We start from the raw sequence: 26,405 nt of genomic DNA, 5'->3' as shown, positions 1-26,405 counted from the left end.
AACATCTAACTATTTGCTCTGTAAATACTGTGTAAAGATTGAACACAGTGCTACAAAGAGTCAAACTGGAAATGGGCTGCTTACTTCTGAACACCATCTTCCTCATTAAAGAATACTAGCTTTTACAATATTTGCTTTTAAAGGTCCGGTCACATTAATATCTGCCAAATAAAAACATTTTTTTTAAGCTATAAATTTATAATGAACTATTCCTTATAAAACCACGTAAAAAAATATTAATTATTTTTTAATGTTTTATACTCTTACAGCATTCTGTACCAGCTATTGCACGACTCTGCTCTATATAATGACAGAACTAATTTGTCAATACTTATCCCAAAATATTCCATTATTAGGGCACAAAATTATCTACACAAACACTACAGGAAGCGTAACACAGAGTTATAAAGAGTCTTGAGAGGCTCTAGAGAGGAATGTACTGGTAGACATTACCCTCTGGCTAGAATGAATATATGGCAAATATAGTCCCCTTGCTGTTGTGGATGCATAAAAGAATAATGTTAGCTAATGAGATAGTGCTGGCAACTGCTTCATAAAACAAACATAATAGGTTTGCAATCTTTATAATGTACATGAGCAAAACTGAGCTTCCCACTGCACTAGAATTTACATGGGATTTCTCTTTGCTGATATTCCTTAAGAAAACTGACAATTTTGAAAATTCTCATCACCAACCATGATTACATATACAAACATGCACGCACACATTTTCAAGTGTGTATTAATTATAGGCAGACCAAATCAATGCAAGCAAAAGTACATCACTAAATCAGACTGCTCTTGCTCCATGGAAAATGGAGGTCATTGCTGCTATCTTTTTCACTTCAGAATAAAATCTCAGTTAATTATCCTTCATGTCTAAAGAGCCTAGCTCAAAAAAAGCAGAAATGTAGAAATACGCAGATTCATTTTAGGCCACTCTCATGAGCTCTAGTGACCTTCGTTTTCCTTGACTCTTTCATCATAAAGGTTCAACGCTGTATTTTATTATTTCATCCTGAAAAACTTGTGAAGTCAAAACATATTATGGCACTGTCCAGGTAAATTAGCCTGTGTGAGAGCTCCTGTCAGCATGAAATCATTCCAAAGGGCAGAGATGAGGGCTATGTGAGAAAAGCAGACATCAGCGGGTGGATGAATAAAGAAAGACCACACTAGGGGCACGGAGTTGCAATAAGTAGGTGTAAGAATTACCGCTCTAAATGCTTTGATTCCTGCAGGAAAAAATTAAAGTTTAAAACTGTATTGTCAATACAGATATTTTAAATCCTATACTTGCCAGCACCACAGGCCTCAAATAGCCCCCAGCAATCTTTATCAGGAGTTAGACAGAGCTAAAAATAAGCAAGAGCGGCGTCATATCACTTTTGCACAGCTTGTGCCGTAGGCAGCGTGTGGCCATTCTCCTCTCCAGGAAATAGATTTTTCAGCCCTCTCAAGTATGTTGCAAATAAAGTAAACACCTGTGTTTTTTGTTTTTGGGGTTTTTTTTCCCCTTCTAAAGAGGTATACCACATTTTACTGCTGAACGCACAGAGTAACAGTGAAATCTATCCTGACACCCTATTTCCTTCTAGATGCCTGGAGAGGACCCCGGGGTAAGAAACAAAACACTGCTAGTAATAAGGATCATCCCAACTAATCTTAAGGGGTCTGTACGTGTAGAGAAGAAGGACAAAGCATCTGCTGAAGAAATGAATAGAGCAAAGCTTTCTTTGCTAGAGGGGTTTATGAAAACTAGCCCGAATCAAAAACATGAAAAAAGTCTCACGGTTAAATAGTGACCGAGCCGAGTACAGCGTAACACTGAATAAGTGATGTCTTAACCTAACGGTCACAGACTTGCCATCAAAAAACAACTACAAACTGTCAAGAAATTGTCCCTTACTAGAATTAAACTTGGAACAAAATGTTAAGACACTGTGACCTATAATATCCTTAAACAAACTTCTGTTCAACAATCCACAGATTTGAATGTTAGAGGTGTTAAAGAATCCACAATTTGCCTCCTAAACCTCATTGATCTCTGCACTTTTTTTTATACTGAAGCTGTAGAACAAATTTTAAGAGGCCTCTTGTCTCAAAAATTTAAGCCCAAAAATGCTGGAAACAAAAAAGGGGTGACAGTTAACCTACCTCAAAATTGATTCAACTACTATAAGGACAGTTTAATTTCGTATTCTCCCCCTACTATTTCAGAACAGTTATTACAGTAAATGCTGAAATGATAAAACAATAGTATCCTTGAGCCACTACTCTTCCTTAAATGATCCAATGTGAAAAACTGGAAAATTCCCCCCTTTTCCCCTTATCAACTTACTTGGCTGCAGCAAAAATCATGCTGAGGAAGATGAAACAAAAATCAATACATAAACACCCCTGGAATCCCTTAAGACAAATAAATGCTTTAAAAAAGGACAATATTAGGGAAGATAAATTCTGGCTTTAAGAGTTTGAGGACAACCCCTAAAAGGATCTCCTGATGTGGCAATATTCACTATCTACAGGCACTTAAATATAAAGGTAGTAAGATGTAGAAATGTAAACACACGTTTATCAATATTATCTGTTGGTAGATATAATTCAGTTCATCTGGCAGAGAGTTACTAAGGATGGGATCAATCTCACTGAGCTTTCAGGCAGCTAACGTTAAGCATCTAGCCTAAGCTACATAGGTCTCTCCTATAGACAGCAGAGAGATATAAACACCCCTGGAAGCTATCCCAACCTAATTGAATGCCTAAGACAATTTGGATCAACTTTACTTCAAAATGCCTTTCTCTCTCCACTGATTAAAAGCCTAAGTTTTATTATAGCAACAGTTAAGCAACCAAGAGGCAAGAGCTTCAAAAGATAGCCCTCCATTCTGACCTAGATTACCGTTACTGCAAACCACAGTCTATTAAGGACTACAGCAATTTAAATTATTCATACTCCATAATGGAATTAATGCACAATCTCACAGGAACGCTATGTCTAAATACGAGCATGTTTATTCAGGGAAGATCATGTGTGCACTTAGACATATGCCTATGCATCCTGGTGGCTTAGCCTTAGACGCTCAGAATCAGGCAGAGTAGACTTTATCCTGAAAGTACACGTTTGTGTCACACAGCACCATAACTTACTGTGATACTGTCTTAGTCTCCATAGTAGTCCAGTTACATTAGATCAGTAATACAGGAGAGCTAATAACATCCACCTCTTGGCAACTTAGGCTCCCAAGCAAACGCTACACAGCTAGACAGCCCATACCTCTAGAAGTGCATTCGTGCAGCATAATCCAGTGCTTGTAGGTCATGAGCTCCTAATCTCCTGCCTCGCATGGCTACTGCCTCTATCCTTAGTTAAGCTCACTTTAACAATTGGTCAGAATCAGTACATCTATGCCAATGTTTTGGCTTTTGATAAAATTTCATTTCACTGAAGGTTAATGCTCATCTTTCATTACATTACCTTTCATTCATCTAAATGAGGAATGATGAATCTGAGTACCTCTAGTCTCTTAAATTTTACCAAAACAGAAGTTCATTAATGCACTCGTTTTGGGACTTGTATTTCCTGGCAGCTAGCATGTGTTCAGAGCTTAAGTATTTTCTAAGACTGAAAACAGAGGAGGCTACAGCTAACATGTAAATCACAGTGTAGGTATCTGGCTGAGAAAAACTACATTCACCTAAAACCCTGTGAAACATCTGGAATGTACAGCTGACATCTGCTATGGGGAGCAGTAGTCTATCAACCTTTGCAGAAGTAAGAAAAGGTTCTAGAAAAAGTGAATGGAAAGTAAGATAAGAGAAATGCAATTAATGTTCAGAGTATACCTGAACAAAGGCTCCTTTACCTAAGAAAAGGTGTTAAGAAACGTGCACTTTCAAAAAGAATATTCAAGTGTATGGACCTCCTCTGACAGGAGTTCGGTACATTCTATTAAAGCTTCAGGATGTACAACAGGGTGGGGGGGGTTTTGTTGTTGTTGCTGCTAGAGCCTTCTCTCGTATTATTTTGTCCAAGTATTGCCACACTTGAACAGCGTCTTGAACAATGAGAAGCACACATAGAGGCATCTTACTGTTTTTACTGAGATCAGAAAATATGCATTCTCCCTGTAAGAAGGTGCATCACTTGGGATTAGGACACAATGAAAGAGCAGGCAGCATCAAACCTGTAAGCCAAAGCATGTGAATCTTCATTGCTACACAACTTCTCTAAACTGAAGGATAAAACAGTGAAGAGAATGATCCAGTGCTATGCTCACACATCACCACAGACAGGCTTACTCCTTTGTCAACAGCTGGCAATTAAGAAAATGGTAAAATTTTGCTGTAGTTTAAGGGCAAACAAAGCAGTTCACAGTCATTTACATACACAATGTCATCTGCATTTTTTCAACATTAATGGACATAAGTTCTGATAATTTGTAACATCAGAAACAGCCATGCTTTTCAACTCTCATTGCTTTAATTCCTGTTACATATATAAATTTTGGTTAAAGGACAGTCGATCCATCTGTAAAGCTTCTCTTAGCCATTAGAAACTCAGTTTGCTTACTTTACCACAATATTTCCTAAAGCTTTCGCCTTCACTGGCTCCTTCTTTTCATTCAGAATCATCACTGTAAAAAAAAAAAAAAAAAAAGTAAAAAGGAAGAGAACTCCTGTAAGTAATATATTTTCACATGGAGGACAGCATCTTACTTCATGGATACACGCTTATGTCACACTTAACAACTGGAATACACCCAGCAACAAAATGAATTAAAAACTTTTGGGGTACTAAACTAGATAAACTTGTGACCCTATTAACATTCAGAAGTAAGTACAATAAGCCTTAAATTTGTAGCATTTATGATTTGGAAGCAGAAATAGCACAAAGTCAGAATCGGAAAAATGAAAGAACTAAAATTAGAAGATACCTTCACACTGTAAAATCTAAAATTCCACGTAACAAAGGACCTTCAAATACATGACAAATATGAGAAAAAGTATGCGGGTAACATGACTAAGAACTAACAGCTAAGATCACTGGAGGATGATCTAGTTCATGTGAGAAATATTATTAGCAGTAAATAAACGTGCCTGTTTCTCAAAGGCCCTCAATAGACCCAGAAAGATGCTCCCCAATTGACCAAGGTTATTCTAGTCTAGCGCAAAGAGGTAAAGTAATTTGGGAATTACCCAAAGCTGCAGAGCAGGGTAATGCTAGAGTAGAGTGTGGAATCCAGACCTTCAAACAGCATCCTTTTCACTGGATGACACTGACCCATCACCTTCAGTGAATTGATCATTTCTTGATACGGAATATGTAGATTTCTGGGGAAAAACACCTGAAATAGCTTCTTCAATCAAGTCACCTGGGAAATCTGCTACAATCAATTCCATTTTGCCTGAAGGTGGAGGATAAGGAAGGAATCATAGAAAACCTACTCTATTCTTAACTATGGTATCAACCCATAGACTTAGCCTATGCTAAATGGTGTCAAACAGACTGAAATGACTACACGATGGAAAAACAGGGAGGGAACATTTCGACAGATCAGGCTGACATGGATTTAACAACATATTTTTTACAGTTTGCCAAAGCACAGAAAGCAGTGCTCAGCTGGATCTAAATTACTACAAATAATCTTACGTACTGTTTTTAGAAGTTCCAGGGGCAATCGGGAAAAGGAGGCACACTTCTGACTAACGTCCAGCTAAGAACCTTATGAGCGGTATCATGTCCTATCCAGTCCAAAGAATGCCAAACAGCTATAATTTACTCCTGCCGGTTGAAGCCACTCCTTCTGAGAGAACGGTAATTTTTAAGTAACTGAGGAACTTGCTGAAGTCAATGGCTCAGCACATAGATACAGCTAAGTGCACAAAGCCATTTTTTATAATTCAGTGACTTGGAAGGAATCACTGGGATAGGAAATCTAAGTCAAAAGGAGGAATGGGAACTTATAAAACAATTCTAGGAAAAACCGGCAAGAACAGCAAGAATGAATCCCATTTAAAATCTGTGAACACAGTTTTTTTCTTATATCTCTTCAGATAACATAAGAACATGACATCAAGTTAGAAACAGAGAATTTAAACACAGAACATAGAAGGAAACAGACCCACTCACATTTAGCTTTCAACAGCTTTTTCCCCCTAATTTTTCTCATTTTTGTTATACTAAAGGAAACTCTAAACAGTTTAATGCAACTATTTTAGCAAAGTAGCAATTCCAGCATTTCTTCTTCCTATGAGCAGTGTTATTTCAATGTACAAAAATTTGGGGAAGGTAGGTATTACTGGTTATTCCTGAATTACTGAAAAACTGACTTAATTCCACAAGACACAGGACTTGCTACAGTTTATTAACAATATAATGTAATTACCTAAAAAAGGTACAAGTAGCTCACCGGGAAAGTACAATACAATGTCTGATTTAAGGCAACACAGCTAGAAATTAATATGGTATCTTGATTCACACTTAAATGCAATTTGTAGCATTGCTAAATATTGCTTTCATAATGTGCATTTTAAAAAAAAATTAAAGAAATCAGTTTATTTTAATTGTTTATTTGCAATATTATGACAGCAAAGAATTTGGCTATGTTTAAAAGGAAAAGTAGATGTTTTTGCTTTCCGTTCATACCCCAGCACAAATGCAACGTAACTTTAGATCTGAAGACCATTAATATTAACAGTCACATGTGTAACCTAAAATGCAACATCCATCTTCTAAATGGCATAAGGAACTCTTCTAACTAATGAGGTAACAGCAGCCAAAACACCACCAAAACAGAAGTGGTTGACAGTGAGACAGCTAACAGTATACAGTTATTTCAAGGTCCATCGTTCCATGAATGGCAGGGTTACAGGATATAACTTGCCTCAAACTGAAGACTGAAAAGGAACCATAGGTTTAGTTCTTTCATAGATCTTTAGGGATTTTTAAGTGTTCATTTTGTGTTTCACTTTTAATAATTTTCTTTATTCTACTTGAAGGAACTCTTTATTTACATTAGCAGCACGTTTCACAGAATCCATATGAAATTTTTATATTCTTCCTACTCACATACATTTCTAGGCCTGACGACCATCTGACAGCATGTGTAACGCAGTCACATTCTTCCACTTTTCCCTATTTATTACAACTCTGGACAAATGTCACAGCTTTCTTTCAGTGCTGTTTTAACCTATTGCTCATTCTCATGCAGTACATTGTTAAGCGCTAAGGTCCAGAGCTGCTGAAAATGATTATTTTCTTTAAAGCTCATTTCCACTTGCATTCATTAGAAGAAAAGCTAGCTAAGCTCTTTCTGCCCAAGGATGTAAGAACTCTTCCTGAAGATGGTTTAACCTTTAAGACATGTAATTACCTCAAGCAACTTTTGAAAACTATTAAAACCAGAATTCCCAGGTATGAAAATATTTTAGAGTTCTTAGTCCTGCGGCTGTACCCTCTGCATGCAAATACCCTCCAGATGATAATGAGTGCTTCACTTTTCATGCTGGTTCATAGCCACTGTTTCTCCCAGCTAGAAATAAAAATGCAGCACCAGTACTGAAAGATAACATGCTTAACATCTCTCTGAAATATAACTCCATGTACATGAACATAAAGGCAAAATGGCTTTGATTTAAAAAAAGAATGGAATGTGAGATGGGTTCAAACAGAAGGTTTTATCCTTGCCAGGTGGCCTTTTAGTTCACTATGCCATATTTCTGAAAGACACAGCTTTAAGTAAGAATTCGCTTTATGCATTTCAGGAAACGTCTCATAAAAATTTGTAGTGCCAAAAGAAAATCTAACCCACGTGTCTCTGACTGGGACTGGTAAGTATACAAGTACATCCCCCAAACCAAAAGTATTTAGGCTCTGAAAATACAGCTATGACAGAACACTCTAAAAGTTCAAGTTATAGCAATTATTTGTCTAGTTATCATTCCCTCTCCTGTTGATGACTGGTTTTTTTAGCATTTTTCTTCCCAATTTACCAAAGTACAGTTTTACTGCCACTTCTCCTTTAACAGTGTGTAATCGTACATAAAGCCTCAAAGCACTGCGGTTTTTCATATTTTTGTTATGTACACTGTAGAAATAAGTGCTAGCCCTTTAACATAACAGAGATAAGAGTAGTTGATCGATCATGTTGAGCGTAATTCTGTATTTCTTATGCATAGTAATATTCTACAATGCACAAAAAAAGCAGAGCTTCCAGTTATAGGAAGGAGGAAAACTGGTTAATAAGGCTGTAATGTACTTTCCCCATGAGGTATGTAAATTAAAGAGCACTTACTCAAGAATATAAGTAATTTCCTTTTCTAGCAGCACATTTAACACAGTCTTACCATTGTATCCTGGCACTGGTTTTCCTGCCTGCCCGGGTGGAGGTGCTGTAGAATTCCCCAAACCAATGCAGGAAGCAGTAATTGCAGAACCAGACTCTGTTAAGTAAGAGAATACAAGTGTGCCAGTTAAGATTGTTCTTAGTGCCGTTCAGTGTTCATTGGTTCTCAGTTTTGCTTCTAGTTCAGCACATCAAAAGAAAACTCCCAGACAAGCAATGAAAGATTCAGAATTGAGGAGTGTTGCGTGTATAATCTAAAGAAAATAAGTTCATCACAGAAACCTGAGTTCTTCACAGAACAGCTTTTCCATTCTATAGTAAACTGTCAAAAATAGAAACATTCTGCATTATAGCTGGTAGCTTCCTCTGCTCTAGGTATGAAGTTATCCCGGGCCAGTAAGATACACGCCTGCAGCCAACCTATGACAGAAATACTGTGTAGGACAGATGTATTTAAAGGGTTATCTCATAAGTCAATATCTTGGGGAAAAACAAATTCCAGAGAAAATACAATCCATTGAATGATTACCTTATAGTGTAAGGTAGTTCCAAAATATTAGGTGTTCAGTTTTGGAGCTGAAAAATTTTATCCATTCAGAGTTTTGAAAGGTAGATAAATGCCAAATCATCTCCACTATAATACCAGTCAAGAAGATCAGAGAAAAAGTAGTGCCTCAAAGTTGTCTGTAAATAATGCAGATAAGTCAGGAATACCTTTCTTATAATGCTGGAGGTCTCAGTGAGAACTATCTCAGCTAATGAAAAGGCTCAAAAAGAAATAGAGTAGACAGTCAGACCTAAACTTCTGACGCCAACAAAATGAATTCAAAAGCAGTACTGTAAAGAACAGGAATCAAACCGCCGCAAGCATTCTGCAATCAGAAACCAGCTGCTTTTTCCTCCCCTACCTATAAAAATTAACATAAATGCTAAGCTTTATTAACCACTACAGTTTAGAGGTCTTTTTCTTTTTGTTTTTTTTTTTAGTCAGATGACAAATGTCTCCCGACTTTTGAATCTTAGAAAGATATTCATCTAACAGCAGACAACTAAATTAGACGCTTGAGGTGCCTTTGCCCCCTCCACAGAGCCCACAGGAGGCAAACAGGTCTGAATCCCCACTGAAGTAAAAGACCCACTTCAAAACTACTGAATGACACAGTAACCTCCTTTTATGCCTGCACCTCCAAATCATTGTTGAGGCCAGTCTGTGCAATCCAAGTAATTTTCAACACCAACTGACAGGAATAGGCACTGCCATTGCCAAAAAAAAAAAAAAAAACTACAGCTGCAAAACAACGATGCTGTCAGAAAAATGGGTAGGGACCAGAGCGTCACTGTAACCTGATCTACTACTAAGATTTAGTAGGAGTGGGAAGTTGATGAAAATTTCAAACTGCAGAGGTCTCAGGTCCCAAAAAACCCTTGGGAGCAGGGAATCTGTGAAATCTCTGAAAATTAGTTTGGACTCATTGGCTATTTGATACACTGTGAAAACAACAGAAACCAAAAGGTAAAGTAAACATTACCATACTAATTTGTTTGTGTTTATTCATGCTTTTTGGATAATGGCAAATAAAACTGAAAGAAAGTCCATTTATTCTAAACCAGAATCACAAGTTCTAAAATTTTGTGAATAGGTCTTTCTAATTGCAGCTATTTATTCTATTGTCTTCTCAATGACCAGTGGAAGTATATAATTTTCATATTTACCCAGCACTCTAATCTCTAGGTTGTACATTCAACTCCCATGAGTCAATCAGACTTTTCATATACATGAAAAAAATCTAGTTTGTCAGTTCTTGGACTAGTCATTATTGAAGAGAGGGAAGCTTAATCCCAGATACACCCACTAATTATTTTAGGTTAACAGCTCCTGAAAGCTAACGATTCCCTTATAAAGTAGGAGACGCAAGGAGTACTGTCAAACGGTAACACATGTCTCTGTGCGGTACAGTTCTTGGTAAACTAACATACATCTTTCAGACAAGATGCTGGACTGAAATATCAATTTCCTAAACCTATGAGAAAACAGTAACCCCTTCCCACAACAGTATTTTTTATCCAAGAAGAGATATAAAATTCCTGACCTGGAAGTAAAATCAACTCAAAATCCTGCTTGACATGAAATCATCCCTGTTCAGAATACAGAAAAATTAATCAGACTGTGTCCTTACCAAATTATGTATAATACAAGTACTGGGTGGCCCTTTTTTTATCTTTCCAAAATGTAGAGTCGCTTAAGATCAGATAATTTGGTTTAAGTTAAGTTTGCTGTCTTTACAATTCAAGTCAAGACCTACATGCAGGTCCCTACCTAGACCTATATTACAAAACTTAAGTCTGAAAGCAAAAGCAACAGCCATTTGAAAAATGGTATCACTTGTCAAATGCACATTGTATTCCACCTACTCCTTTCATCAGGTTTCTACAGGCACAAACAGACACCTCTTTCTTGACACTCCACTTGCTTATATTTGGACTCTCTGAAATTAGCATGATGTGGTCTGGACAGACTCCCGGTGCTGAAGTCTTTAAGATCTTGCATATTTTCAAACGTAGTGTATAGAACAGTGGATTTATCTTCCACTCAGTCCCTTCTACAGATACTTAAGGAGCTAACCTTCCACACGCTGTGCAGATGATTTAGCTCATCTTCTGGCTGTGGAAGACTTTTCAGGGACAATCGGATCATAAAATCAATTTGCTTCTCATGTAACATCTTATAATGTGACAATGAAACGGCTATTTAGCAGAGCAATGTTTCACAGTCAGAACAGTATTTCACAACTAGTTCAATAACTACATTCAACATGTGCTTTGGGTTGTAATGGAATAACTATATACACACCTTTGAGAATAATGAAGCGCACTTCACTGAGACTTGAGCGAATGAGCTTGTGAGAAACTATCTTCAAAATTAGAGTTGTTAAAGTGTCCCAAGCCCCTTCTTATGTTATGCTATTACTTTCAGAATAGAGGCTGATTAAAAAAAGAAATCAGTCTCAAATTTCAAAGATGTGATTTTGTTTTGTATTACTCCGTATGCAAATGAAATAGGTTATTTTGAAGAGATTCAATATTATTGAGCTATATTGCACAGTTAATGAATAGTATGAGACAGGCATTTTAGTGCATTTGTACCTCTGAAAATAATTCTTACATTAGAGAAAGTGCTGCTGATTCAGAAGCAGAGTACGCTTGCTTAGGAGTATACAGGAGTCTCTGAAAGTATGCCCCAATTTTATTCATTATAGTAGTTTCATCTGCCAATCTGCCTGACTTTTAGAAATGTGGTCTGCCATGTGATGCAGAGTGATAGTACAGTAAGTTCTGTGTCCCAAATCGTCAAGTTTATGTTAGAATTACATTTGAATGTCTAAAGGGGACAGTTTTGAAAAAATTATTCAGAACTTGATAGATGAACAATGCCCAGCAACACTTACATTCCTGGTGTATTACAATTTCCATGCCTTGTCTCATCGTCTTTAACACGAGACATGCACTGGCACACTTTCAGCTCCAAAATATTATACTTTTTCCAGCAGAAGGCGCTTAGAGGAAAAAAAAAAAAAAAACTGCATTCTGACATTAGCGTTACACTTAGTTTGGGTTACCCTGAATTTGTTAGGATGCAACAGGGAGACATGGCGTGTCTCCACTTGAAGCACGTAAACGAGGTTGGGAGTTGCTCTGCAGCAGGAGAGGAAGAGGAGAAGAAGAAGGAGCAACTGTCATGCGTTAACACATTACTCCATGCAATAAAATATAATACACTAAATTCTCGGTGGCAGTGTTGTTTTGAACCATACTCCCAGAAAAGGCATGATTTTGGTCAAGGGAAATTGAAGGGATTGCGGGAGACAGCACAGAGAGACTGGAAAGGAGGGCCTTTGGGGACGGAGAAGGCTTAGCCCATACCTCATAACACATCCATCTGTACAGCAAGAATGAAGCTCTTAAACATACTCCTTGCACATGCCCCCTCCACAGAGGGGTCATTTTAATTATTCTGGAAAGGGTGCAGTGAAAAATTCAATAAGGTAAAAGGCACATGTTTTCTCAGTAAGTGCATCCAGGAACAGAAAACCACGGTACTAGATGAATTCTAGCACTCAAAAACCCCATCACAGCATGCCATACTACTTCCTTATAATAAAACCAAATCTAAGAATCACAGAAACAAGTTGGGGGAGTCTGAATATTCAAGGAAAAGGAAATCAAATATTCATACAGACCTCATTTTCTTCGTCCTTCAGCTTACAACTTTGCGGAGCAAAGGCAACTGGTTCCCAATCAGTTCTTTATCATCAGAAACCCAGTAAGTCTGCAACTTACCAGCATTGAATGCACCAGCAGTGGGTGCCCTCACTCACTCACAGTTTGCGATTTAGTACTGTTAACCCATGACAAATCCTGTCTAGATGTTGCAGGCTGGACACCTAATTACCACTGCTGTCTTGCGCTTAACAGTCTCGGAAGGGAATTTCAGATAATTGTTTTGATCTGTCTTTGAAAAGTCTAGCTCAGCCATACATTCAGCAAGGACTCAAAAATACCCACTGTGTAATTCTGTCACAAAGTTTTCTCTGTTTCTTCCCTGCAAAAAAGATCTACACTCTCTGCACAGCTCCAGGCTGGTGCATGAGACATGATGAAGTGCTAATGTGCAGAAATATCAACTACACCTTGCTAGTGCAGGGTATTTAACTACAAATAGACTGATCTTAACTATCCATCAGCAGTAAAACAAGGCGGTGACATCTGGCCCCTATTATCCCTGAGCATTAAAGGACACAGAAGCCAACAGGCTGGATGATCCTGACAGAGTATGATGCGTGATTCAGCGCTGACAGCTGAAAGACTGCCGAAAAAAGTACACAGTACAGATGTACCCACATTGTTAGTACGTGTTGATATGTAGTGACTTTTGCCTTTTCAGGGCAAAGGCAAATGAAAATTACTTTTCAGATACATAATAATTATATCATGAAATTCCCATCCATTTTACTCACTGCCTCTTCATTTTGCTTAGACCCGTCATCAAATGAAGTAAAATTTATTGGAAGAGATTACATTTACTGAAATTCTAATCTTCTTTCTAACATATTTAGCAGAGTACTGCAGCAAAGAATAATAGAAAAATGAGAGAAGCCATGAGAAGACAACAATGACTGAAGAATCTGTAGTACTGCAACTTCTTAAGGATCCTCTGGTTCAGTTTTCCCAACTGTCAGAAAGTAAGAGTGAAATTAAATCCAAGTCACACATTAGGCACAATTAGATTAGATTAAAGACAACCTGTCAACCTAAATTCTGAAAGGCTTTGCCGGCTAACAGTGAAATTTTGAAAACTCTGTGATATATCCTTTTGGATTTCATTTCAACTCTTATTGCTGAGGAATCTGATACACGCTAGACCAAAGTTCTTGAACGGTGACGGTGATTATCTTTCCACCTGTCTGTATTCTTAATTTATCCCTCTCTGATATTTAACATTACAGACAACACAGAAAGTACTTAAGACTCTGAAAGAGAACGCAGAAAATAGCCAAAAGGAACAACAATATGACAGTCGTATCTATTTTCATTATTCATTATATGAAGAAGGATGTTATTGCAATTAAAATTAAAAATTGGGCACTTAGGCTGCTGTTTCATGGTTGATTCAAGCTGATTTAAGTGCAGATCTGTGCAGATCACCGCAAAAAAGGGAGATCTTATTATCCCTCTACGCCTTGATTGTGCATTCCCCTCTTTCTTATTCCCAGCATACATACTCCCATGCTTTTACATGGAACTGCACAGAACTTACTTAGCCAGGAAACTCAAATTTATTATTCTTTCATTTACCTACGTTGTTGGTTTTTGCATAAATCTATTCCCTGATCCTGCTCTCCACGCATGCTAGGACTGGCCTAAGAGAAAGGGTACAAACACATAGCCAGAGAGGAGGGATGAACGCTCTGCTCCCTCTTTCAGCGGTGGTTTGCACTTAGACAAGCTTTGACCACTCACAAAACCATATACCCAGTTACACACTGTCAAGCTATTAATCTCAGTATGTTTTATTTAAAAAAGGAAGGGTCACAAGTATTTCCTCCTACACACACAGTTTGTCCATTTTGTCTAACCCAGGGTTCAAGATAACACTTTACATTTTAAATGTCAAACGTGACACAGGAACACATTTAGATGCTTTTCTACACCAGGATATTTTTATGATACGCAGCTTTAGTAACAATTAGCTTTCTCAAAGCTCATCTATGTAGTTCTTGTACTGGTTTAATTTTATATCAGACTCTAACCTGCAGCTGTATCAATGAAAACCTGCCATCTCAGCTGAGACACAATTTTCAAAATATAAAATGTTCTTAAGTCAGTCCAATTTTTAAAATGGCATACCACCTTATATTCAGTTTTGCAGTCAGCAAAATGTATTTGTTTTATATTAATAACATATATTCAGAGTGATATAAAGCCATGGAAAGGCACTCCCATACTCATGACGCACGTGCACAGCACAGAGTATGAGAGCTTCAAACCTTGCTTGTACAGTCGATGAATTATCACAAAATTAATATTAATTTGACTGTGAAGCTGCATACAGTTATCCAGAAGCAGGGTATTTCTCTCATTTCTTGTGAATGTACAGAATCACTGGAAAAATCATAAGAGAAGCTATAAATATTAGAAAATCTGAAGCTTGTTTCTCAAAACACATTCCATTTTGTGTATAAAGTAATATATTTCCATAAAGTATGTGAATTTTCTATGTTTCTTTTTAAATTTAAAATCAGATGAGATATAAGCAATCATTTTAGTATTTTCTTACTGCTTTAAAGCACTTGCAAGTGCAAAGCCATTGCGCCAAAACCATGAACATACATTTCACTTGTGAAGGCCACACATTTGTTGTATAACAGTTCTATTGCGATATTCAATCCATCGACTGAAAAAAAAAAAAAAATCAAACACAACAAATAAAAATCGCCCCAAGGCTCCCTTTCACAATCCTATCCAAATACAGAAGACATTTACAAACTGTGCTCTGTGTGGTATCAATGCATACAAACACACACAAGGCATCTGAGGATTTGAAAGCACATCCAAATAAGATCTCCAGAATAAATGAATGAACTATAACTCTAATAAAGCTCTAATTAGTTTAGTTAAAGGGTGGTGGACCATGACAAATATTAAAATCAAAGAAGGAAATAAGTTTAGTCATGTGTACTGGCAGGCTAGTCACATAGCAGAAGTGTAGGCATTCATTTTGTAAGCACACCAGGCTCCTCTGCCTCTAAAAGGTAATTTATAATGTACATGTTATAAGTTGCCTATAGCAAAATGACAACCAAGATAATCAGAGAGGAGAACAGAATGCTTTTTGGTCGTATTTTGAAGACTTCAGATGGCATATTTTAAAGATGCATGAAGTTGGGCAATGCACTCATTTATATTATACTTTCAGGCTGTAACTGCATTCCAGATTTTTATTTTCTTCCTGCCATAACATCACAACTGATACCTGATGAAATAGTAAGACATAAACAGAGATTACAAAAAGTAGTTACACATCTCATCGGTAACCATTTACTGTTTAATCATTTTGGGAAATCTTTCTAAATTGTATGCATAGTAATACAGCCAAGATGGACAAAGACAGATAAAATTACTTCTGAACAATTCAAATAAATTTATCTGTATCAGGATTTAACCTTTTTCAAACTCCTGTTCTCTTTCTCTACCCTAACTGGGCAGCCTTAAATCTTGCAAAGGATTATTCCTTCCATGCACTAGACCCACGCAGTGTAATACTAGCCCTCCTTTTCCCAAATCATCAGTAAAATCATTTACTTTACGCTAATGAGGACTTTATTCTCTGAGCTACAAAAAAGCAGTTGCCATGCAACAAGAATGAGATCAGCAGCCTGTAACATTTTCACACACGTACCAACTGGAGGTGCTGTCACAGCTTCTTTCCCTCACACAGCTGAGGCTGCATTAATTTTACTTAGCATACTAGATCATAAAGGTGTCTCCGTTTCTTCTTCATTTGCCTATGCAGTGCACAACAAACAGCTCATGGATGGGCCCCATAACTTAAGATTGCTTTACACTTCTTTTGTTTTCAATCATCAAAACTGCATAAATGATATTTTTAAAAGGAGAAAAACATTTATAATACTTCATTCATATTAATGCATGTCCCTTGGCTGCATGTGGAAAGACAATCATAAGTGATTAAGATTAATAAGCACTGAGAAACTGAAGCCAAATGGGAGCGTAAAAGCTTAATATATGCTTTCCATCAATTTTAAGTTGGAAAATGACAGCCTAAATGAGATAGAATGGCTACGGTACAGTTGATACTGAATTTGTATCAATACAGAGGAGGTGTTGACCAGTGTGAGGAAAAAGGACAGAATAGTCAGGAGAAAGAGACACCCTTCCCAGCAATTTAAAGAGCAGAGGGTGTATGCTTTTATTACTAGAAGAACCGTGTGGGCTTACTTAAGCCTAACCATGTGCAAACTGTAATTGTTCCCAAAAATAAAAACAAAAGAGATTCATATTTTTTTCAAGCCACAACACTCCTTTCATCATTGAACCAGTGCCATTTTTGCAACCCGGAGGTTTTCCCAAAATGCACAGGAGAACTGATAGCCATGTGGAACGCACATCTGAAACAACCCTAAAAAGATAAAACTTTTTTGGAGAAGAAAATACATGCCATGCCTGGTGAGATGATGAAATGGGGCAAAGGGTGAACAGCACTGGAAGAATATAATAAACTTATGCAGCTGTAATGATTCAATCCAAGTAGAAAAAGCTTGTAGAATATATATATATAATCCAAACATACATTTTCAGATGTTCAGCAAACAAGCAAACATTATGTAATAATAAACAAGAAATTTCTGTAAAAAACATTCCTCAGCTAAGCAGAAACAGCCTGAATTTCTGGGTAATAATCCTTCATGCATGGAGATATGCCTGAGAAATCCCATGAAAACTCAAGTTTAGAAGATGAGTATAGATGACTAAAAGCCTGAAAGCCTACAGAGGGCAATACAATCAGGGAAGCACAGCGACCCATTTTATTAAGCCACGACATGAATCACGCATAATGGAGATGCTAAGCTTTGCTAGCAAGAGCACAGATACAGTATTCTGCCGTTATATGAGCTAGGACTACACCAATAAACTGCCACGTTCTAAGTATCAATGGTCTCCAATTCTTAACTCCCATTTCTACCTCCCTGGTAACAGCATGGCCCAAGGTAGGGTTTTCACAAGCAAACAGTTTTACCACATTTCCAAATAAATACTCAGTTAGGAAAATGCCATTGCTTTGATGCTCCATTCGCCGGCCCAAACAGAGGGAGGCCCAAAGTATTTTATATCATAGTGAGGCTTAGGAAATTCTAATTCTGCAATTGCAACACACTTCCAGGATGTACATATGGATTTAGGTCTCCCATGATGAAGAGGGATAGTTTCCCCACTCCTTCCCCACATCCCAGTGTTAACATTACTGACATTACTGGAATACTGGGAAAGAGAGGTACCAACTGCTCTTCATGGGTTTAAGAGATTGGCTGGCTCCTCCAAAATAATTTATCCCAAATTATTTGGCGCTTGGGGTAGAGGGAACATCAAATCCTAATTCAAAACCACAGTCTGTCACTCCTTGAAGTTACATTAAACTGCCGTTAAGACAAAAATTGCAAGAACTGTCAATCTCTCAGCCTCAGGAACAAAATCTGTCACCAGAAGGCACCAAGCAAGAGCTCTCTGATTTTGACACAGGTTGACCAGACAGACAGGGTACACTATATATACAAGCTTTGTTCTTCTTCCTTTCTCTGAAGCAACTAATAGAGGCCATTGCACAGAATGAGACAACCACACACACCACTGAAAGGTCAACGTCTGCCTTGGCAATGCCTGTAGCCCCTATTAAAAAAAAAAAAAAAACCCTCTGTACCTGTCTCTGTCTCTCTCTCTCTCTCTTTCCTCCAATAACAACAAGCAAAATACTGGTTGAAGCAGGTGTCCGCTCTTGAAATTGAATGAACGCAACGCAGACGAGCTATACTAACGATGTGCAGTCAAAGTTTGGAGGAGCGTGATTACTAAGCAAAAAACAATGGCTAAAACAATCTATTTATGTCCACGTCCTTAAAGAATAGAATGGGATACCGCAGGTAGTGACATGATAATGACCCTCTTCTCTCCTTTTCCTCTACATGAATATCTGTTGCAAGTTCAGCTATCCAAAACATTATGTTCAGTGGCCTCTGCATTTCAAGGCAGCACAGCTGTAAAATTTCCTGCAGAGTAATTTCCACCTTTTAAGAACTGTTCTGCAGAGTATCAGCACCCACTAAAAACAAAATATAATTCCAGTCTTTATAGGATACAGCAGTCCTTAAAAAGCATGAGCTGAATCTACACTGAGGCACCATCTGATAACCTGAAAAAACAGCTTGGACTCCGGAAGTGATCTGTGCCATCTCTTCCATCTCAGTTCCCTAATTCCAGAATGGCATTTCCAGCACTTAAAAAAAAAAAAAAAAAAAAAAAAAAAAAAGATCTATGAATAGGTTCTTTAACCCAAATGAAATAGCTACCCTTTGCTTAGTTTATATTTTCTGTTGTCTCTTGCTCTGCAAATTTCACCATATTAAGGATGAGAATGCATATTCTGCGGCGTTTTGAACAGGGCAAAGCAGAAGGTAACTGGAGAACAGAAGTGGGAATCCAGTGCAGAACGGGGTGGGAGATGGACGTCTAGCCTGACGAGGTGACTCAGCTAATGAACAGCCCTGCAGTGGAAACCTTGGAAGATTAGCTAACAGAATTCAGTTGCAGAAACCATCTTTCTGGCCACTTGTGAGAAGAAGATTCTGCACAACGTTGCCAAGACAACGCAATGGAAACTGAAGACTGGGAAGCAGATCATGCTGCGTGGAGACCACATGAATAAACTCTTCCACATAAATGATTGTGGTAGGAAGTAATTCACTGAAATATATTACAGTGATTACACTTAACCATGATTCATATTTTTTAACACTGCATCCTATGAGGTGAGTGTTTTGTTTCTACAGTCCTAATAACATATTTGTATATCCATGACTCCTGTGTGAAATTACAATTCAGTATGATGCTAATAACATGTATTAATAAAAATAATACCAACATAGCACTTGCATGTTTTAGGGATAAGACATAAATAAGGAAAAAGAAAAGTTTTAAAGTGACAAAGTAAATTAATTCTGCTACAAAACTGTGGGAATTGCTAGCAGGGAATTTCATCACACAGTGCCAACATCTTATTACACTGTGCATACTATCACCACCTTTTTTAGCAGCCATAATGTAACATGCAGAATGTGATTTTTATCCTAATACCTACTGCAGATCCGCTACTGAAAAGACAGCTTATTTCCATGAACACAGAAAAGGTGCACAATCTCCTTGTAGTTCTGCCCCTGACAGAGGTGACACTCAGAACAATTAAGGCAAATCACGTAACGTGATACAATTATTACCCCCAACTTGAACTTCTTAAACTCTCACAGGCTCCATAACTTAGATTCCTATACCATAAGGAGGACACAGCCACAAAATTGTACAGAAGGATGCCCCCGATTAGTATTTTATGCACTTCAAATTCTATTCACTGAATTTTCAGTTTCAGTTGTTTCACCTAAATTTTCCTGTACATCCTCAAACAGAGAGTCTCAAAACATTTCTATTTCAAAATATCAAGAGAAAAAAAATCATTACTTCTTACATTTAATATGAAGAAATAGAAACCCCACTTGTTAATTTTTTCTGAAAGTATCAAAAAAAGATGTGGGAGGGTTTCATTTTATTTCTTTGTACTACAAAATACTGAATAACTAATGTGAATGCAGAGGAGACTGTTTAATGCAAGTTTTCATAGCCTTCATGCTTCAATTACCCCTTCATGCCCTCATTGCTATAACTGTTTTTTCCTTCTAAAAATCTAAAGCTAGCTCTGAAACAGGTAACTCAAACTCACATCTTCTGGTGTATTGGAGCCTCTTCAAAAGAATTTGACACAGCAGGTACAACCTAAACATCGTTCAGGTTATTTCAAATGTCTTTGGCAAAGTGCCCTATCATATACTTAGCTGAAAGACTTACACAGAACTACTTTATCATTCCTTTAAAACAACTATGCACACAAACATCGAACAAGATTCAAATGCTTCCCTGTTTCCCTCCAGACACAATCAAAATATCACAAAACATATGTAAGTCTGACAAGAAAGTTTATCTCTAAGCAAGAAAAGCTCTGCTTTCTAACACTGAATTTGCAATAGCTTCCTGGATGGCTTGGGGCAAGACACTTCTCTCTCTCAATTTAACGTCTGCAAGACTGGAATAACACTTTACTTACTTTACAGGGGTTTAAAAGAATTAATTTGATTGTGTTTGCACAACCACTTTGAAGATGAAAATTGCTATTTAAAGGCTAAGTGTCATTTTCTTATAAATATGCAAAAGCCAAACACCTGCACAAGACCACAACAAGATTATCCCCTCCTTGTGTACAGATGTGCACAAGACTTGAAAGCACCATTCTTTCATCTATTACCACATCTCTGAAGAAAACAGCAAGCACATATCAGTCCTTATGTTCTGAGGTGCTACTTGCCACTTACTGATCCTGTGATACACATTTCACATCTTCTAAGACGTGCTTACTGCATTTGTAACACAAATAACTAAATAAAAAAGCATTACTAAGGAAGGAATCAAAGCTGTAATCTATGAGGCTTTCTGGGTGTAAAGGCTTTGAAGTCCCCTCATGAATGCTTTCTACCGTTTCAAAGTATTGTGTCAATTCACAGTGATTTCATATACACCATAAATCTTCCAAAGACAGAAATGAGGAAAAAAGATCTACCTACATTTCTCTGTCCATACTCATTCATTTCTAGTTTCAATATAAGGCAAAGGGGCCAAGAGCTTTCAAGGTACCTTATTAAATCTGAAGAAGTGCTTTACATTCCCTTTTCTCTTTTTGCATTATCCCTTTTCATGGCGGCCTTTTATTTCCCTTCACTCAAACTCGTTTCTGCCCCTAAATAATAGTCCAGTTTTCTCAGCTCTACAAAGTTGATCTCTTCCCTCCTTTTCTCCGAGTAATAAATAAGGCCATAGAAATCATTCCACCATACAAGAAATGCTAATTACCCAGATACTAGATTTCCCTCCTGCATGTATTGTTCTAGCCTCAGCTGAAAGAGGCAATGACTAAGATATAATTGCACAAGTAAGACCAACAGTATTCAGGTAAATTAAAATGCCACCATTTCTCACAGTTTTACAAAGCTCTTGCTTTGGAAGAATATATACAAATATCAAATCTGGGAACAAGTAACAGTTTGCCAGATTATCAAAGGTCAAAAACATTTTCATATATAAAAATTGATCAGCAGCTTTGAATCTTGGGCACAACAAAATAGCAGTTTGGAATCTCAGATACAATTTAATTACAATAAAAGGCATTTCCTAAAATGTACTAGGTTATTTTGAACTTGAATTGGCTATGAAAAAATTCATTTAAAGAACTTATTGTCTCTACATGACATGTCTAAAATAACTAATTGTCTCAAACTCTTTTGTTAGAAGTGACTAGAGGTCTTTTTTGTGCTTGTAGCTGTGATTTTTTATTTTAGAAATAGTTGAAAAAAATTTCTTTCTGAGCCTCTGGGTCCTCTATTCTGTCATCATTCACTAACCATGAATATTTCTAATACGAAGCGATAAATGCAGTTATCTATTTTATAACATATTTTACATTCAGCACCTTATAGCTTTGACCTAATTTAAGTCCTTTCTTGCCTCCATCTCCCACATTTATTACATCTCCATAATGCTTCCTAAAGGATAAAACAGCAGATTATCAAATCTTACCTTCTCCATACTTATTCATGACAAAGAAAAGAGGAGCTGTCTCTAGTAGTGAAAAGTGCATCTGACTCTGTCAGTAGCTTCTAAAAATGAAGAGTTAAAAAGATGGCCAGACTCTTCTTGGTGGCGGTATATGACCAACAAGAGATATGGTCCAAAAATCGCAACTTGGGAGGCTCAAATTGGACTTTAGGAAAAATTCTTATACTAGGAAGGCTATGCAGCACTGGAATAGGTTGCTCAAGGAGGCTGAGGAATCATCGGAAGATTTCCAGACTCGGTTAGATAAAGCCATCACTGTTGGTGATAGTCCTGCTTTGAGAGGGAGGCAGACAGTAACATTTCTATGATTCAATAGCATCATTTCTGTGATTCAACAGCATCTACTTAGGTGCTAAAATCAAAACACAGCCAGCAGCTTCAGTGGCTTTTTGAAGGGGTGGGAGCAGCTGGATTAGTAAATTTTTGCAGAAAACCAAGGGGGACTAAGAGGGAAGCACATTTAGCAGTGTTTGACGTTTCTCTTTTAGGATAGTGCTTTCTTTATTTCAGCTGTGTTATCTTCCATATTCTCTCACCGCTTCTGGCAAAAGTTTTTTCTTCTGCAGCTCCTGCCCTCCAAAACAGCCCTTTTGTGTCCCTTTGCCTTGTCAATTTTTCACATATTTTTAAACATTGTAAGTGGATACCATTCCTCCCTAGCGCAAACTTCAAATCATAAAAGGAGGAGTGCAGTATTAGTGTTATTTAGCTTGCAGGGTTTTTTCACTGTAGCTGTAAATTAGCAGGAAAACAAAGATTAAAATGCAGCTCTTGTAAACACATCAGAAGAGAAATTTCTTCAGTTCCGTTGTGAATAAAGGCCCCAGAACAACTGAGCTACCACCTTACTAGATGGTGAGTAGTTGCCATTGCTATTAAACCAATTAAACCACATTTTAAAAGGCATTAAAATGAACTTACTAGTATCTGCTTTATGTTAATAAAATCATCTTATAATATCTACTATGTAACATCATGCTTCCTAGCTCAAAATTTTCAATACCGATTTGAAGCACTTTCTGTAGGGTATAAAACAGGATCTAATTGAATGTACTGAAATCCCATTACTACTGGATTAAAAAGGCTTTCTCAACACGACAACCCACTCTGAATAAATATTTTACCAAGTGAAAGACACAGCTGAATGTGACACAACTGCTTGTTTTTTCACAGCTAAGGGGATACATTTTGTACACTGTTAACAAGGAGGTGACTGAACAACAAAAGGGAAGGCTGCTTTCTTCTGTTGTCCTATCTGCTGCACTTTGGGGAAAGCGAAGCCTTTTTGAGGGAGGAGGAATCTCTTCTTCCCCTGAGCAGTCGAGCATGTCAATGTAAGGGAAGTTCTGGACTACAGAACAGAGCCGGGAGAAGTCCCAGCAGGCAGCCTGCAGTACAAATGCAGTTTGAAAGACTTCAGCAGGATAAGGAGGGGTGCCTATAACAAGGAAAGGACCCAAGTCAAGCCTCAGAGATAACAGAAAGGACTGAATTATTATAAGGATTCACCACACCATAGACTGTGTGGAGTTAGTGCAATCTGGAAGCCCTTAGAAAGACTGGAAGTAAAGACTAACCCTGGAAGGGTAGGCAAGCAACAAAGAGAGGATATTTGCTTCCAAGCATTTCCATTTCATCTCACCTGACTGATTTGACTGTTTTCTATTTAAAAAGTAAAAAAAAAAATTGCTTTTTAAAAAGTTTTAAAAGTTAAAATAATTCTAGTTTATTAGCTTGTATTCTACTAAAACAATCACTTTTTTCTTCTCCTTTCCTCCTTCCCTCTCCCTCCTTATTCCCTGATACTCAGTCTCTCTGACAGGGATTTTGATTCCAGTTATTTTTTAATTCGAGACTGAAGGCTTTGCTTACATTCAACAATACACATTTCTACAATAATCACTCAAAAATAAAAATGGGTCATCATTCTAATCTAATTATTTACCTTTCTTAAGACTGTATTTGAAATGGTCTTAGCTCATTAAGTCCTGTTACAATCTAGTTTAAGAGCATACCATGCTCTTATGAATATAAAATCAAGAAACGTACTGCACTCTGAGCTGGGCTCTTGGTCTTCTTTCAAAAGTCTCTCAAAGCACAATCTGAGTACAATCACATACACATCTGATTAACACTTGAGACATATCTGAATAAACGCAGTAACATTAAGCCTTTGTTCTAAACATATATTTCTCATCAAAACTGTAGACAATAACATATATATCTGCACCCACGCAGACAGATAGACAGATATAAACACACCCAGAATTACACATGGCAATATTGGCTATTGCCAGTTCAGTATGTAGTCAAAGACGTTATCTGATCTTCTACTCTTTTATAGTTAAGCTAATTGCTCGTTCTGCATCACTGAGGCCTGTTCTTGCCTACAGACTGTGGGAGCACAGAGAAGTGGACAAAATAAAGGTATGGCCTCTCATATCTGTCTACTAATTGGTAGATGAAATTAGGACTAAACAGAAAATAACACTACTGTCTTCAAATACTGTCTTTCCTAGTATTTATTTCACATTGATGATGAACTTTTTATTAAAATGATGCATTTTAAGCCTACTAAACTTCATTACACAATATAAATTATATCTGACCTAAGCAAGTTTTCCAGTTTTTCTCATCTTATCAGTCCTGCAACTGATCCATCGTGGGAGAATCAGAAAGTTCTTACCCATAGAGAGAGAGAGAGAGACCAGAGAAAATTTATGTCAAAATAACGATGCATAGATACCGAAAGAGGTATTCTTGGAAGGAACAGAGCAAAGGAGGGAAGAAGGGAGGGAGGAAGGGAGATTCTGCACTTACTTAGTCCAAATATTACTATTGTGTGTAAAAAACAAAATCCCTTTCTGATCTTATAATAGTGCAATTTAAAAAGATAGCAATTCATGGTCGTAAGGAGATACATTTGATCAAGCCTTAATGCCAAATTTAGCTAGGATTTTTGACATAGAGACATACATCGGTACTTTGATTTCTCCATTGTGATCTAAGTATTTAATCCTCCTCCAGTGAAATAAATGGAAAGCGTTTCAAGATTAACAGAAACTGGATGAGGTCCTCATATAACAATACTGAAGACCAAGACGACTACTCTGTGCTGCAGACTGCTCTTAATTACACAAAATATGTGTAAAAAAAAAAAGTTAAACCTGAAAGCTTCTCTAAATACCAAATTCTATGTGATGAAGTAGTCAATATGCAAATATAATATAAAATTACACCTGCAAAAATACAGGAATTATGATAACGATGCTGATTTTTTAAACAAAGGCATCAGAAAATATCATTTTGGTTTTTTTTTTTTTTTTTTTTTTTTTTTACACAGCTTTTAAAAATGCTGTGTTTTAAATATATCTTTAAGACACTTTTCTGGCTACTCCCCCAACAAAAATGTTTTCTTGCTTGAATTTTTATTTTCACACTCGGTCCTGCCTATTTTAACGAAGTTCGTGCTTATTGAAAAACATACAACTACGACCTGCGGACTTAGGACAGAAGTCTGAAAATATCTCCTTTTTTACCCTATTTAGCAAGCATATTTTAAAATACTCACCAGTTTGCCACCAGTGGTCTAAGACAGGTACCTTGAAGACTTTTTTTGACCATTCTAGTGTGTCCACATCACAGCGCTCACCAGCTACAAATAATGTTCTGAACCTTTAAATAGAAACAAATAAGTATACATATTGATCTCGATCGGGAAAGGAAAACAGCACAAGAAAATACATTCAACAAAAATTTGTGGTCTGTGGTCCGATGAGATAGGGAGAAAAGGGGTAGAAGGACTCTTATTCCTTGTATGTTCCATCCTACTGAGTAGCAGTTAGAACCTTAGCGAAATTAATTTAGGCTACTCGATACCTGATGTAAAAGAATGTACCTTTCTTTTTAGGAGGCAAAGACCTTCGGAGACCCTGTGGCATGAAATTGCCAATGGAAGTAAAGAATAGTTAAATAGCTCATACAAAGGAAATGGAACATACGTCAGGCAAAGCGTTAGCATGAAATACCAAAAAGAGGTCAGAAAGAGATATCA

At 37.2% G+C, this 26,405-nt stretch overlaps 1 protein-coding gene across 1 annotated transcript in view; it reads right to left on the bottom strand.

Moving 5' to 3' along the window:
• ACSS3 (acyl-CoA synthetase short chain family member 3) overlaps nt 1-26,405 on the bottom strand; it is a 93,009-nt gene that overhangs the window by 10,953 nt on the left and 55,651 nt on the right. Inside the window, exons 9-11 of the mRNA XM_068936465.1 lie at nt 25,923-26,026; nt 8,349-8,444; nt 4,573-4,636 (exon numbers count right to left, since the gene is read on the bottom strand). Coding sequence (XP_068792566.1) covers nt 4,573-4,636; nt 8,349-8,444; nt 25,923-26,026 — 264 coding nt within the window. The remainder of the gene's footprint in view (nt 1-4,572; nt 4,637-8,348; nt 8,445-25,922; nt 26,027-26,405) is intronic.

The sequence above is a fragment of the Struthio camelus genome, chromosome 1, assembly GCF_040807025.1.
Source record: "Struthio camelus isolate bStrCam1 chromosome 1, bStrCam1.hap1, whole genome shotgun sequence".
NCBI lineage: Eukaryota > Metazoa > Chordata > Aves > Struthioniformes > Struthionidae > Struthio > Struthio camelus.
This window is presented reverse-complemented; position numbering and strand designations above follow the sequence as displayed.